The sequence below is a fragment of the Balaenoptera physalus genome (genome assembly GCF_965194825.1).
Source record: "Balaenoptera physalus genome assembly, chromosome: 18".
NCBI lineage: Eukaryota > Metazoa > Chordata > Mammalia > Artiodactyla > Balaenopteridae > Balaenoptera > Balaenoptera physalus.
The window spans coordinates 75333284-75349734 of record NC_138899.1 but is presented as its reverse complement, the minus strand read 5'-3'; the positions used below and the strand labels follow the sequence as shown (position 1 = coordinate 75349734).

The 16451-nt window shown below is 41.3% G+C and overlaps 1 protein-coding gene across 12 annotated transcripts in view; it reads left to right on the top strand.

Moving 5' to 3' along the window:
• MTUS2 (microtubule associated scaffold protein 2) overlaps nucleotides 1-16451 on the top strand; it is a 505324-nt gene that overhangs the window by 373431 nt on the left and 115442 nt on the right. For all 12 annotated transcript variants that reach the window (XM_082435506.1, XM_082435504.1, XM_082435497.1 and 9 more), the window contains one exon: nucleotides 2933-3031. In XM_082435506.1, the coding sequence (XP_082291632.1) occupies nucleotides 2933-3031 (99 nt within the window). The remainder of the gene's footprint in view (nucleotides 1-2932; nucleotides 3032-16451) is intronic.

The following is a 16451-nucleotide window of genomic DNA, read 5'->3' as shown; positions in this document are numbered from 1 at the left end:
GGGCAGGAGAAGACCGATGTCCCAGATCAACCAGTGAGGCAGCTGAAGTTCCTTCTTACCCAACCTTCTGTTCTACTCAGGCCTTCAACAGATTGTATGAGGCCCCCTCACACTGGGGAGGGCAGTCTGCTTTACTCAGTCTACTAGTTCAAATGTTACTCTCATCTAGAATAAGGTATGACCAAATGTCTGGGCAACCGTAGCCCCGTCAGGTTGACACATAAAATGAACTACCACAGGTGTCTGACGTAGCCTGGGGACCAGCGCTTCTGGGCTGTGCTGTTCACTGGCCCACAGTCAGTCCGTGAGCCCTTGAAATATGACCAGTGCTGGACACTGAAGTGATGTTCAGCATGTTGGGTTAAATGAAACATATTATTACAGGTAATCTCACTGTACTTTGTGCTTTTTACATGTTGTTGGTAGAAAATTTGAAATTACATAAGTGGCTCACATTGTATTTCTGTTGGGTAGCGCTGGTCTGTAGGGCCTTGTAGGAGTCTGCATTTCACTCTGAGTATCTTGGGAGGTGAGTGGAGGGTTTTGAGATTGGGAATGACTTGCTCTAACTTGGGTTTGAAGTTAATTCACCTGCTGCCCTGGGGGCATATGCAGTAGAGGGGCGGGGGTGGTGGCAGCAGAGCCGGTGGGAGGCCTTGGCGGAGGAGGAAGGGGCGATGGTGACCTGGGCTCCGCAGGGGCAGCGGGGAGGGGGAAGAAGTGGTCAGACCTGGGAGATGTTCGCCGAGGAGATCCAGCAAGCTTTGCTGATGCACTGAATGGGGGCTGGGAGCCAAACAAGGTGACTCTGTGTGTTCGGCCTGAGCGCGGTGAGTGAAGGGTGGAGCGTTGGCTGAGATGGGAAAGGCTCGGGGTATGTTCACTAAACGCATGAAGCACCTTTTCTGAGAGTAGGAAGAAAAAAAGTAGTGGCTAGACATGCAAAAGGGAACTCAGACCTTAGAAGAGGTAAATCAACAAGACTCAAACGGTGTGTCCAAAGGCGGTGAAACAGAGGAGGTGCTCACAGGTGTGTGGGAGGAACCGCAGGAGACAGGCGGACAAGCGTAGAGAGGGGTGAGCCAGGTCCGATGGTGTCGGGAGAAGCAGTGGCCCAGTCAGGCCAGAAAAGGAGACAGGAGGGACAGAGAGGTTGGCTCCAGATACCTGCCTCCCTCTCCAAAGCCTGGAAATGATCTCTCCCCAGTCATCCACACACACACACAGACACGCACACACACTTGCATGCACACTTACATATAAATGATCTGTAATAGTGCTTTTAAAGCTGTAAGGAAAAAGTTGACATATTTGAACATTTAAAAGTTTTAAAACTACTGTACAAGGAAAGGTACTCTAAATAAGCTGTAAAAAGTGAAAGGCTGGAAAATATAATTTGTATAGCAGGCAAAGGATTAATATCCAGCATAAATGAAGAGTTGTTACACATCAGTAAGAAAAATGGGCAGAGGGTTTAATTAGGCGATTTTCAAATAAAGAAATGCACATGACCAATTTGAAAAGATTCTAAGTGCCTGGCAAAAATTGAAATGATGAGACTTCAGTGTCGGTAGGGCATGGGGCGTGTAGGAAGAACTGGCCTCACGCACTTGGTTGGGAGTGTAACTTTAGTAGCTTTTCGCGGAGGACAATTGGGCTGTGTCTGGTAATATTGCAAATGAGCAGGATCTTAATCCAGCAAAAGCGTATCTGTGCATTCATCCTGTAAAGATACTGGTACATGTGTACAAAGAAACAAGTAGAAGAATGTTTATTATAGCACATTTAGCTATTTTAATCGCTAACACTTGCAAACAATCTAAATGTTCGTCAACAGGAGGATGGGTAAATTATGGTACATCTTTGCCCATTAATATGATGTGGCATTTTTTTAAAGACCTATGAATACACTGATATGAAAAAGATCTTCAAAAGTGTGGGTAGGTAAAAAGAAATTGCAGTATGGGATGCCTTTAGCTAATTAATAGCTGTATTTGTATTTGGGTAGATATACTTATAAATACCTAGAAGAAGGTCTGGAAGAGTAAACGCCAGATTGCTAGCTGGTTACCTCTGGAAGAGGAGTAAGGATGCAGGGCATGGGGCAAAGTGGGAAGTTTGTGTTCCGCTTCTAAGAAACCATCACCATCACGAGGGGTTATTTCTGAAACGACATAGTAAACTGTGCTGAGGCGGAGACGGGTCTAGGTACACCCAGGTTGACGTTATTCCTCTGATCTTCCATCCATCATTCTTGGACTTTCTGATGAAGGGGATGTGAAGGGGAGGGTCTGTGTCCAGCACACAAGGGAGAAACGGTGCTGTGTCCTGAGTGCCTGGTCTTAGACATGGCCCGAGCCCAGGCTGTCCCGTGCTGCTGCAGCCGGCTCTGCCGGCAGGTTCTACAAAGGCTCAGCTGCAGCAGAGAGAGAGCTCAGAGGCTGTCCAGGTCACCTCGGTGGACCAGCTGCGTGGAAATTAATTAGAGGCAGACTGTGTCCCCCGCGACTCGACTCTCATGATGCTGGAGTCATTAGCAGTTAGATTCGGCTACAGCTTCCTTCTCCATGTAATGAAAATTTGTTTTGGCAGAAGGAGGCAGGCAGACTGAGGACAGCACAATATTAATTCCCAGATAGTTTGTCAGGGTCCTTGGGGTGCGGTGACCTCCAGAGATAGGGGTGGTTTTCATCAAATCAGAGACAGCAGTGTACTTATTATTCCTCTGACCACTCAAAACGAAATTCCCTCTGCTATAAACAAGTGTGTCATTCCTGAAGCACAGGGGGTGGTGACCATAGCAACAAATCACCCAAATATTATTTTGTTCTCTGTGCCTTTTGTTAAGCCTCCCTTTCCACAAACAATTTGTGTTTGTTTCAATTGTAAAGAACTCTCTTTGTTTCTTTTTCTCTTTTTAAACTATATATAGGAACAAAGAAAGAAGTACAAAAAGATCAAGATGCTAATAAACCTGCAGTTTCATCTCCTAAGAGAACAGTGGCTTCAACCACCAAGCTTCATTCGCCAGGTATTTAAGAAATGTGAACTGTTATCTGTGGAGACTTGAACTTGGAATTTATTTTGTTCAAATGTCATTAATGGAGCAGTGCCAGCCCATGTGGTATGCGTGATGATTCCAGGGCTTGACATACATGTATGGATGTGTTCTGACTCTAGCTGAAATGAACCAGCTGTTGGCATCATTTTGTCTTAAAACACAAAATGTTATGCTACGTTTAAGTGGTAGAATCTTCTCCGTGTAGGAGTATCTGCTCTTCCAACAGAATATAAAATAATTTATAACTGAAAAATAGACTTTGGAGATCTAACTTCAAGAGATAATATTTCCCCAAAAGAAGAAAAACAGAGAAATGGTAGATATCAAATACTTGTTATTTTGTTTATTTACATCCTGATATGAATAAGCTACATAATATCACATGAAAGTTGAAAATTGTTTATTAAGAAAACTCATACTGTAAGGTATCAACCCCTTTGCAGAATAGAGTGCAATAGAACCTCAGAACATTTTCTTTAAGCACAAAAATAGTAGCAGTAATAGCAGCTAATGTTTGAGTTCTTACTGTATACCATGTACAGTCCTAAGCTCTTTAGATATATTCATTTATTTAAGGCCCACAGTAACTGGGAGACAGGTACTACTATTGCCTCTCCCTTTACATGTGAGGAAATTGAGGTACAGAGATTTTTGTTAATCTGCCCAGAGTCACAGGAAATAAGTAGTAGAGTATTGGTTTGAATGCAGGCACTCTGAATCCCAAAACTGCACTCTTAGTCGCCACACTGTTAACCAGAATGCTTGGAGAATAGTGAACTTTTTAATATTTCTGGTAAATTAAAAATGTATAGGAAGTAATCCAAAGCCACACACGAGAGGGTCAGGAGACAAAACCTGTCACCAATCGAAAGTTCGCGTGCATGATGCACAGTGAGGCCAAACAAACGGAAATTTCGGAGTTTGCAGTAGAGAAAGGTTTATTGCAGGGCCATGCAAGGAGATGGGTGGCTTGTACCCACAAACCCCGAACTGCTCAAAGGGTTTCAGCAAAGCATTTTTAAAGGCAAGGTAAGGGAGGGGCGTGGTTAGTTGTTGCAAACTTCTTTGTGTCGAAATCCTTTGTTCTTGCAGCTGTGCATGTAGGTCAGGTTAGGCTGTTCCTGTAAACCTCCAACAAGACAAATGCTTCTTTCTGTTCTGCAACTTTTTTTCTCTATAAGAATGACCTTCTTAAAGGTCAGAGCCTTGAGAATAGGCTATCCTGTATATTTCAGGCTACGGGCAACATTCTTTTACAAAAGGTGCAGAGCCAGCATGACTAAGCACAGGCAGCAAAGCAAAAGAAACAGATCTAATGTGGAGTCAGATACAAGCCCAGTGCCTAAAGAGGGTGGGAGATGGGATCGGAGAACCCTTCATAAATCTGGAATTTCTGAAGGGCAGCCCCCTCACTAGACAAATTAGGAAGGGAAAGAAGCTCACCCTGCAGGAGGAGTCTGGCCTATTGTGCTTTGGCTCTGAGAGAAGGTGGGAAGGGAACCAGTCCTCCCTTAGGAAATCCTCACCTCAATCCGCCCTGCCTCAGTCAGGGAGCTGGAATGCCTGCTACCACTACAGTCTGAAAATTCAACTTAAAATGCTACAATACTTGTGTCCACTTGGTGAATAAAATGTGAAACTGCTACACACACAAGGAAATAAGCCACTGTGAGTGAGGTCCTTATATTGTAAGTAAATGGATAAATTGTGGTATTTATACAATGGAATTCTATTCACCAATAAAAGAGTAAAGATGTTTTACATTGTGTAATTTCAGACTTGGTTAAGTTAAACTATACATGTTAACATTTTTAGAATTACGAATAAAATAGAGTTCTGAACCAGTAGGGGGAAAAGTTGGAAACAGAGGTTAAGAAAAATTTAAATCTATATAAATGAAGGCAAAAGAGGGAGAAAGGAAAAAGAAAACAGAGAGAGGAAAAGAGAGGAAAGAAGGAAGGGAGGAGGTAGGGATATGGGAGAAATTGAAACAATAAAATAAGGTATTAGAAATGAATTCAGGGACTTCCCTGGTGGCGCAGTGGTTGAGAATCTGCCTGCCAATGCAGGGGACATGGGTTCGAGCCCAGGTCTGGGAAGATCCCACATGCCGTGGAGCAACTGGGCCCGTGAGCCACAATTACTGAGCCCGCGCGTCTGGAGCCTGTGCTCCGCAACAAGAGAGGCCGCGATAGTGAGAGGCCCGCGCGCACCGTGATAAAGAGTGACCCCCGTTTGCCACAACTGGAGAAAGCCTTCGCACAGAAATGAAGACCCAACACAGCCATAAATAAATAAATAAATAAATAAATTTTAAAAAAAAGAAAAAGAAAAATTTAAATCTATATAAATGAAGGCAAAAGAGGGAGAAAGGAAAAAGAAAACAGAGAGAGGAAAAGAGAGGAAAGAAGGAAGGGAGGAGGTAGGGATATGGGAGAAATTGAAAGAATAAAATAAGGTATTAGAAATGAATTCAGGGACTTCCCTGGTGGCGCAGTGGTTAAGAATCCTCCTGCCAATGCAGGGGACACAGGTTCCAGCCCTGGTCCGGGAAGATCCCACATGCCGCGGAGCAACTAAGCCCGTGCGCCACAACTACTGAGCCTGTGCTCTAGAGCCTGCGAGCCACAACTACTGAGCCCGCATCCACAACTACTGAAGCCTGCACGCCTAGAGCCCGTGCTCCGCAGCAAGAGAAGCCACCACAATGAGAAGCCCGTGCACCGCAACGAAGAGTAGCCGCCGCTCACCGCAACTAGAGAAAGCCCGCGTGCAGCAACACAGCCAAAAATAAACTAATTAATTTTAAAAAAAAAGAAATGAATTTAAAGATGTCATAATGAATGTACACGAACTAAACTCTTAGACTAAATCACAGATTTAGATTACCAGACTGGATTCATTTATTGAACAGTCACACAGTATTTATTAAGTGCTCATTGTATGATGTAAAATCTAGCTTTAGACTGTTTTACAAAGCACACACCTAAAATATAAGAATACTAGGGAATTCCCTGGTGGTCCAGTGGTTAGGGCTCCACACTTCCATTGCAGGGATCTTAGTTCCTCAACGGGTTCAATCCCTGGTCAGGGAACTAAGATCCCTCGTGACACGTGGCAAAAAAAAAAAAAAAAAAATCCTAAAAGGTTGAAAATAAAAGGACTGAAATATTTATGCCAAGAAAATACGAAACAAAAAAAAGTGTGTGGTATTTTGTATTGAAACATCTTTATTGCGGTATAATTAATAAAGATTAAACTACACATATTGAAAGTGTACAGTTTGGTGAGTTTCGACATACGTATGCACATGTGAAGCCAAGACGACAAACATGTCCACCATCCCCTGGAGTTTCCTGGTACCCCTTTGTCATCCTCTCCACCTAGCCCTTTGCACCCACACGCCAATCCCCACTCTGTCCCTAAAGATTAGTTTGGATTTGCTAAAGGTTGATACAGATGGAATCATATAATATATACTCTACCTTTATCTGGCTTCTTTTACTCAGCATGGCTTTTTTGAGATCTAGCCACGTGGCAATAGTCCGTTCCTTTTTATTGGTGAATAGAATTACACTGTGTAAATACCACAGTTTATCCATTTACCTATTGAGAGACTTCGGGGGTTTTTCCCCAAGGATTTGGCTATTATAAATGAAGCTACTATGCACATTTGTACAAGTCTTGCTATGGCCTTCTGTTTTTATTCCTCTTGGCAAATAGCTAGGAGTGGAATGCCTGAGTCATATGGTAGCTATGTGTTTAACTTTTTAAAACTGTTTAAAAGTTTTCCAAACTGTTTTCCAAAGTGGTTTTACCATTTTATATTCCCATCGGTGGTGTCTCAGAGATCCAGTTTCTCCACATCCTTGCCAACCCTTGGTATGGTCAGTTTTTTTAATAGTATACGTTATAGTAGGTACACAGTGGTATCTCGTGGTTTTAATTTGCATTTCCCTAATAACTAATGATGTTATAATGTTGAGCATCTTTTTGTTTATTTGATGTCTGTGTATATTCTTTGATAAAATATATATTCCAATCTTTCATCATTTGGGGTTTTTTGGTCTTCTTTTTATTGAATTTTGAGAGTTTTTATATATTCTGGATACCGTTTTTTCAGCTATGTGATTTGCAACTTTTTCTCCACAATTTGTGGCTTGTTTTGCTTCTCTTAACAATGTCTTTTGAAGATGAGATGTTCTTAATTTTCATGAAGTCCAATTCATAATTTTTTTCTTTCATGGACCCTATTGTGAGTGTTATCTAAAAAATCTTTGCATAACCCAAGGTCACAAAGATTCTCTCCTATATTCTATTCTAAAAAGATTTATAGTTATAGGTTTTATATTTAAGTCTATGATCCATTTAATTTAATTTTTGTATATAGTGTGAGGTATGGCTTGACTCTCTTTCTGCAGAGGGATATACAATTGATTTCTACTCTGACCATTATTATTTCTCTTCTGCTTACACTGGATTTAATTAGTTAATGTCATTAATTTGAAGTCTTTCTGCTTTTCTAATGTGCACCTAGTACAGTAAATTTTCCTCTATATACTGCTTTTAGCTATATAATCTACAAATTTTGATACATTGGGTTTTCATCTTCATTGAGTTCACAATATTTTCAAGTTTCCCTTTTTGATTTCTTATGTCCCCATGATTATTTAGAAATGTGTATTTTTAGTTTGCAAATATTTGGGACTTTCCAGAGATCTTTCTGATTTTATTTCTAATTTAATTCCACTGTGGTTGGAGAACATACTTTGGATGACATGAATCCTTTCAAATTTATTGAGACTTTGTCTTATGACCCACACCAAGGGCTGTCTTGGTGAATCTCTCATATGTGCTTAAAAAGAATGCCTTTTCTGCCGTTTCTGTGTGGAATATTCTACAGTGTCATAGGTCAAGTTTGTTGATAGCATTGTTCAAGTATTCTGTAGCCTTACTGATTTTCTGTCTACTGTTCTATCAGTAATTGAGAGAAGGTTATTGAAATCTCAGTGTATAATTGTGGACTTGTCTTTCTCCTTTCAGCTCTATCATCATTTTGCTTTGTGTATTTTGAAGCTCTGCTATTAGGTGCATAAATGTTTAGGATTGTTTATCATTTTGATGAATTTCCCACTATCATTATGAAATGACCCTCTATCCCTGGTAATATTCTTTTCCCTGAAATCTACTTTATTCAATATTAATAGTGCCACTCAGCTTTCTATTCATTTCAGCATGGAATACCTCTTTCCATACTTCTCCTTTTCATCTATTTGTCTCTTTATATTTAAGTTAGTTTTTTATAGGCAGTTTGTCATTGGCTCTTCCATTTTTATCCAATCTCAAATCTCTACCTTTGATGTACGTTTAATGTTATTGGTTTGATTGGGAGTAAATCTACCATCTTGCTATTATTTTCTATTCATCCCACATATTCTTTTTTCCCCCTATTTTACTGCCGCCTTTCACATTACTTATTTTTTATGATTCCGTTCCTCCCCTTGGTTGATGTATTAGCTACCTATATCTTGTTGTCGTGTTATTTTAGTGGTGGTTTTAAGGTTCAGAGTCTACATCTTTAACTTTACACATTCTAAGTTCAAGTGGTATTATATCACTTCACATATAGCATAAGAGTTACAACAGTATGCTGCCATCTCTCTCCTCCTGGCATTTGTGCTACTGTCAGCAAACATTTTCCTTCTACGTATGTTCTGTGTATAAACCCACACTACATTGTTATTTTTGATTATCAGCACTCAGTTTTCTTCTTAAGCTAAAGTCTTTTAGATTTACTCAATGAGTTCTCACGGCTGGTGCTCTTCATTCCTTTATGTGGATCCAGATTTCTATCTGGTATCATCTTTCTTCTCCCCGAAGGATTTCCTTTAAAATTTCTTATAGTGGAGGTTTCCTGGTGATAAAATCTTCCTGGTTTCGTTTACCTTCATTTTTGAGAGATACTTTTATTTCGTTCAGAATTCTAGTTGGCATTATTTTTTTCTTGAGGTATTTAAAGATGTTGTTCCACTGTCTTTTGGTTTGAATGGTTCCCAGTTTAAAATGGACTGTCATCCTTATCTTTATTTCTCTGTGCCTGTGTGTCTTTTTCTTCCCTGACTGCTTAAAGATGTTCTCTTTATCACTGGTTTGGAGCAAATTGATTACACTATACCTTGGTGGCATTTTCTTTGTGGTATTGTTTTTTTGTGCTTGAATTTTCTTGAGATTCTTTGATCTGTGGGTATGTAGGTTTCATCAAATTTGAAAAATTTTGCCCATTATTTCTTCAAAAATTTTCCACCCTAACAGCCTCATCTCCAGAGACTCCAATTATGCATATGTTAGGCCCCTGGTAGTTGCCCCACTCCTGTCCAAACTGATACTCTGTTCATTTCTTTCAGTCTTTTTTCTCTGTGTGTTTAATTTTGGCTAGTTTCTCCTGCTATATGTTTGCTAATCTTTTCCTTTCCCTTTTCTTTTTAAAAAGTAACACCCAATTATTAGTCCTATACGTCACAGTTCCACAGGTCAGACATCCAGGTGTGGCTTCATTGGGTTCTCTGTTCAGCGTATCGCAAGGTTGAAATCATGGTATCAGCTAGGCTGAGTTCTTGAATAGAGGCTCTGGAGAAAAATCCACTTTCAAGTGCATTCAAGTTGTTGGTAGAACCACTTCACTGTAGTTGTGGGACTGAGGTCTCCGTTTCCTTGCTGGCTGGCTGTAGGGGCACTTTTAGCTCTTAGGGCCCCCTCATTCCTTGCCATGCAGCTCCCTCCATCTTCAAAGCAGTAATGGGGTGTTGAATGCTTCTCAGGCCTCAAATCTCTGACTTCCCACTCTGCAACCAGTTGGAGAAAACTCTGCTTTTAACAGGCTCACCTGATTAGGTCAGGCTCACCAAGAGTAATCTCCCCCTTTGTATATAATGTTACATAATCGTCATATTCACAGATTCCACTCACACTCAGGGGCGTTTTGCAGGTCAGCTCAGGGTGCTATAACAAATACCATACTGGTGGCTTAAACAACAGAAATGTATTTCTCACAGTCCTGGAGCCTGGGAGGTCCAAGATCAAGAGGTCATCTCTCTCATCTCTCTTCTCTTAAGACCACTAATCCCATTCATGAAGGCTTCACCCTCATGACCTAATTCCTTCCCAAAAGCACCACCTCAGAATACCATCACATTGGGGATTAGAGATTTAACACATGAATTTTGGGAGAACCCAAACATTCCGTTCAAAGCAGCAGGATATGTATGCAAGGGAGCAGAACGCTGGAGTCCAGATTACCACAGGGGAATTTCACGCCAGCTTTGGTGAGTAGAAACCTATGTAATGGATAATGGACAGACCTGGGGGCACAGTATTTCGGTTCCAGCCTCCCCTCCTTGCTTCCTTCACCCCTCTCGGAGGGTGACGCTCCTTTCTTCAGATTACTGGGTACCAAAGAAGAAAGTGAACTGGACCAGTGGTGCCTGTATCAGGCCTTGAACCTTCGACTGTCATCTGGATGAGGGGGGCCTGGTGAAGTTGAGGTGTGTTCCCCTCCCCTGCTGATCTGTAGATTGGCTGAGGACGGGCACTGTATCTTATGTCATCAGTCCCATCCCCAAAACAAAACAAGCCATAACAACAAAATTCCCCTGACCTGCGTATTTCTGACCCACTTCTCTCCCCACCTTTGTAGCCAGGCTTGGGAAAGAGTCTTCCATGATCCCCGTCTTTGTCCCTTTGCTTACAAGGGACTCCTCCCCTCGCTGCCGGCTAGCCCCACGCCCCACCCCACCCCGCCCGTTCCACTGCCCTGCAAAGGCCACAGGTGACCTCCTGGTTATTAAGTCTAAGTGGACATGTCCTGTTCCTTATCATAGCTCTGTGGCATTTGGCATTATTGATCACTCCCTTCCTGAAACTTTCCTCCCTTCAACTCTGTGACACCAGTTCCTACTGGCTCTCTTCCTGCATCTGAAAATGCTTACACTGAGTTGCCTTCACTAGAAACTCTTCTGCAAATTCTAAAGTTTGCCAGGTTGCTTGGCCCAAGAGAATAGACTGAACCAGGTTCACATTCCTGCCTCAGTAGCTCACGTGATATATGACTTTGGACAAATAACATAACTTCTCTGAGTCTCGGCTGCTTCTTTGGTAAAATAGGAATTATGTCTGTGCTGCAGGTCCTGGGGAAGGTGAGTGATAACGCATGTGAAGCACCAGCATATCAGACCTATTACCCTTCCATGACTCTAAGCTTCTTGATAACAGAAACCATATTTTAAAGAGACACAGGACATTCTGAGGCAGCTGTTTAGACACTGGCATTTTGATAAAATGGCAGCAAAATGCCCCCAGTCCCCATGTCCAAATGGGTCTATCAAAGCATTCTGATTGAGTTTTTTTGTTAGCTGACCTGTAATTCACATACTGTGAATTTCATCTTTTTAAAATGTACATTTCAGTGGTTTTTAGTATATTCACAAAATTGTGCAGCTGTCACCACTACTTCCAGAACATTTTCATTTACCCCCAAAAGAAACCCACACCCCTCAGCAGTCACTCCCCATCCCCTGCTTTCCCCAGCCCCTGACAACCACTAGTCTACTTTATGTTTCAGGGGTTTGCCTATTCTGGATATTTCGTGTAAGTGGAATCATACAGTATGTGGCCTTTTCTATCAGTTTCTTTCATTTATTTAGCATGTTTTCGAGGTTCATCCATGTCAAAACATGGATCAATATTTCATTCCTGATTTTGTCTAAATAATATTCCATTACATGGATATATCATCTTTTGTTTATCCACTCATCGGTTGATGGGCATTTGAGTTGTTTCCAACATTTGGCTACTGTGGGTAATGCTGCTATGAAAATCCATGTCATTAATCTTTTCTTATGCAGTGTCTAATCTACTCTTAATCCCATCCAGTGTATTTTTCATCTCAGACATTTGAGGTTTTAATCTCTAGAATTTTTATTTAGGTCATTTTTTTTGTCTTCTTTGTTTCTACTTGACATATTCGATCGTTCCTCCAGCTTCTTGATATATGGCATATAGTTATAATAACTGTTAATCATAGGTGTCATTTCTTGGCGGGCTTCAATTGATTGCATTTCCGCCCAATTATGGGTTGCACATCCCTGCTTATTTGCATGCCTGAGAATTTTTTTAGCTGACAGACATTGTGAATTTTTCCTTTTTGGGTACTGGATTTTTTTTAATCCTGTAAATATTCTTAAGCTTTGTTCTTGGGTGAAACTATGTGACTTGGAAAGAGTTTGAGCATCTTGGGTCTTTCTCATCAGCCTTGTTACATTGTCCCGACTAGCGATCAGTCTAAGGCTGATTTTATCACAGCACCAGGGCATGACCCTCCCAGGTGTTCTGATGCCCCGGGAATTGCGAGGTTTTCCACTCTACCAGTGGGAACAAGAACTAATCCTGGCCTCCTATGAGCTCTTGGGAGTGTTCCCTCTAATCCTGCTTGGAATGCTTTCCCTGGCCTTGGACACTGGCCTCACAGGCTGCACTGATCAGACTTGTCCAGATACTCGAGGGGTCCCTCTGTGTGTCTCTGTCTGTCTCTGTCCTCTTGACTACTCTGACCTGTAACCTCTGACCTCTGAACTTCCCGAGCCCCCAGCTCCACCTTCCCCACTTGGGGAAGCCACCAGGCTCCCCGTGGGTTTCCTGACTCTCTGTGCCATGGCCTGGAAGGGCACCCAGGCCACAGGGTCAGGTGACTGTAGGGATTGTAGGGGGCAGCTCATTTGTTTTCCAACTCTGGGGATCACTGTGCTTCATTTCCTAACATTAATGTCTTGAAATCCACTGACATATATTTTGGTCAAGTGTTTTGGGTAGTTTCAGATGAGAAGGGAAATCCCATCCTTACTTCATCTTGGCCAGAAGTAGCTATAATTTTTAATATAAAAATTAAGCAATTGCTAGAACACTATTAAACCACGATTTTTCACCCTCAAAGAAAGGAGGCATTCAGATTTACCTTCATAAATAGCACTTATACTTCTGGTAAATAATAAGAAATTTCCTGAAGATGAGAATATTTTACGTCAGTTTTTGTCTAGAGCGTGGATTATAGTAACAGATTTTTTCATAGTTGGCTTTGGAAACTCTGGTTGTAACATCCTTTTCTTTTTTTTTTCTCTCTTTTTCTATACATCAAGATAGAAAAGTCTGCTGTTTCTTTGGAGTGGGAAAGGTAAACCTCTTCTTTCTAGGGTACTTATTATCTGGCTGGGCGCTGCCCAATTTAGTAATTTCCTGCCCTCACCCGTGCTCGGAACTGGCCGGAAGGAAATTTGCTACCCTCATGCCATCTGCCCTTCACCTTTCTCCACCACTAGCCAAGTGCAGGCAAACAAGTGCCAGTGCCAAGTAGAAGGTAGTGTGCCGCTGGGCAGAGTTTTCTGAAATAAATTTAGATCAGTTTAAGAAAAACGAAGCTTGTCCAGGACCACGAAAAATTTGGCCTGGGGTACTCCCTGAGGTGTCATGCTGGTGCCAGGCTGCAAGAAACGGACTCCCTCTCTGTTCGGATGTGGACCAGACTCATGAAGTGCTTTTCCTTCAGCTGGAGGGCTATCAAAGTTGTGTCCTTTCATTCTTCTCTTTCTTGTCTACAAGTGTCAAGGTCATGGGCCTTCTCTGAGATTATAAATACGCAGGTCCCAATGCTGCACTGTTTGCTTGTTATCATGTCAGTTAAGCTTCCAGCTTTAAAATTAAACCAGGCTTTTCCATCCATTAGAATCCTCTGGATAGTGACCAGATGGCTGCAGATGAATTTTTAATGTTCCCTTTCCATTTTGAAGGGTCGTGTTCTTGCTGGCGCTCAGCCTTTGCACGCAAACTGTTCGCATTCACCTTTGTAAGAATATAAGGTTACTCGCTCTTTCCTCTGGGTCGTCAGCTGTCACTGGGACCATCATAGATTCTCTCTGCCCCTAATCAGAGTAATGCAACCAGTAGGATGTGATTGGGGCAAGACTGAGATAATGGGAGAATGTTCTAGATTTAGGGTATGCCCCCAAACCCGTGAGATCTGTCAGAGATGTTGCAGAGTGGATCAGCAGTGCGCTTGAGTGGTGAGAGGCCCGGCGAGGAATCAAAATACCAGAAACCCAGACGCGGCCGGGCCCCTCCTGACACTTGCTTGCCTACCGGCAAGGGCAGGACCTCGTTCCTTTGCATGTCCACTGGGCCGTGCATGTGTCATTCACAGAGCAGGTGCTCGGTAAAAGTCGTCAGATATCTTGGTCCCCACAAAACACCTGACATGAAGTGCACATGTGAAATCGTCTCTGTCTGAAGGTCACCGCAAGACACTGGTCTAGGTATTTCTGTTCATATATTTCACATCGAACACTTGCATTGGGGATAAGCCTCATTAACAGTTGGGAAGTTTACAAGCGTCAGAGAGTAAAAAACTAGTACTTTTACTCTTTCATTTCATTTAACGACTCCCAAACCATCACTAAGCCCCATTTTGAAGGTCTGTGTTTGTATTTTTGTTGTTGTTGTTTTGTTTGTTTTTTGAATTTTATTTATTTTTTTAAAAAACAGGTTCTTCTTAGTTATCTATTTTATACATATTAGTGTTTATATATCAATCCCAATTTTCCAATTCATCCCACCAGCCCACCCCTCACTTCACTCCTTGGTGTCCATACGTTTGTTCTCTACATCTGTGTCTCTATTTCTGCCTTGCAAACCGGTTCATCTGTACCATTTTTCTAGATTCCAAATATATGTGTTAATATTCGATATTTGTTTTTCTCTTTCTGACTTACTTCACTTTGTATGACAGTCTCTAGGTCCATCCACGTCTCTACAAATGACCCAATTTCGTTCCTTTTTATGGCTGAGTAATATTCCATTGTATATATGTACCACATCTTCTTTATCCATTTGTCTGTTGATGGGCATTTAGGTTGCTTCCATGACCTGGCTACTGTAAATAGTGCTGCAGTGAACATTGGGGTGCATGTGTCTTTTTGAATTATGGTTTTCTCTGGGTATATGCCCAGTAGTGGGATTGCTGGGTCATATGGTAATTCTATTTTTAGTATTTTAAGGAACCTCCATACTGTTCTCCGTAGTGGCTGTATCAATTTACATTCCCACCAACAGGGCAAGAGGCTTCCCTTTTCTCCACACCCTCTCCAGCATTTGTTGTTTGTAGATTTTCTGATGATGCCCATTCTAACTGGTGTGAGGTGATACCTCATTGTAGTTTTGACTTGCATTTCTCTAATAATTAGTGATGTTGAGCAGCTTTTCATGTGCCTCTTGGACATCTGTATGTCTTCTTTGGAGAAATGTCTATTTAGGTCTTCTGCCCATTTTTGGATTAGGTTGTTTGTTTTTTTAACATTGAGCTGCATGAACTGTTTATATATTTTGGAGATTAATCCTTTGTCCGTTGATTTGTTTGCAAATATTTTCTCCCATTCTGAGGGTTGTCTTTTCATCTTGTTTATAGTTTCCTTTGCTGTGCAAAAGCTTTTAAGTTTCATTAGGTCCCATTTGTTTATTTTTGTTTTTATATCCATTACTCTAGGAGATGGGTCAAAGAAGATCTTGCTGTGACTTATGTCAAAGAGTGTTCTTCCTATGTTTTCCTCTAAGAGTTTTATAGTGTCCGGTGTTACATTTAGGTCTTTAATCCATTTTGAGTTTATTTTTGTGTATGGTGTTAGGGAGTGTTCTAATTTCATTCTTTTACATGTAGCTGTCTAGTTTTCCCAGCACCACTTACTGAAGAGGCTGTCTTTTCTCTATTGTATCCTTGCCTCCTTTGTCATAGATTAGGTGACCATAGATTAGACGTGGGTTTATCTCTGGGCTTTCTATCCTTTTCCATTGATCTATATTTCTGTTTTTGTGCCAGTACCATATTGTCTTGATTACTGTAGCTTTGTAGTATAGTCTGAAGTCAGGGAGTCTGATTCCTCCAGCTCCGTTTCTTTCCCTCAAGACTGCTTTGGCTATTCAGGGTCTTTTGTGTCTCCATAAAAATTTTAAGATTTTTTGTTCTAGTTTTATAAAAAATGCCATTGGTAATTTGATAGGGATTGCATTGAATCTGTAGATTGCTTTGGGTAGTGTAGTCATTTTCACAATATTGATTCTTCCAATCAAAGAACATGGTATATCTCTCCATCTGTTTGTGTCATCTTTGTTTCCTTTCATTAGTGTCTTATAGTTTTCTGAGTACAGGTCTTTTATCTCCTTAGGTAGGTTTATTCCTAGGTTTGTTATTCTTTTTGTTGCAATGGTGAATGAGATTGTTTCCTTAATTTCTCTTTCTGATCTTTTGTTGTTAGTGTATAGGAATGCAAGAGATTTCTGTGCATTAATTTTTTAT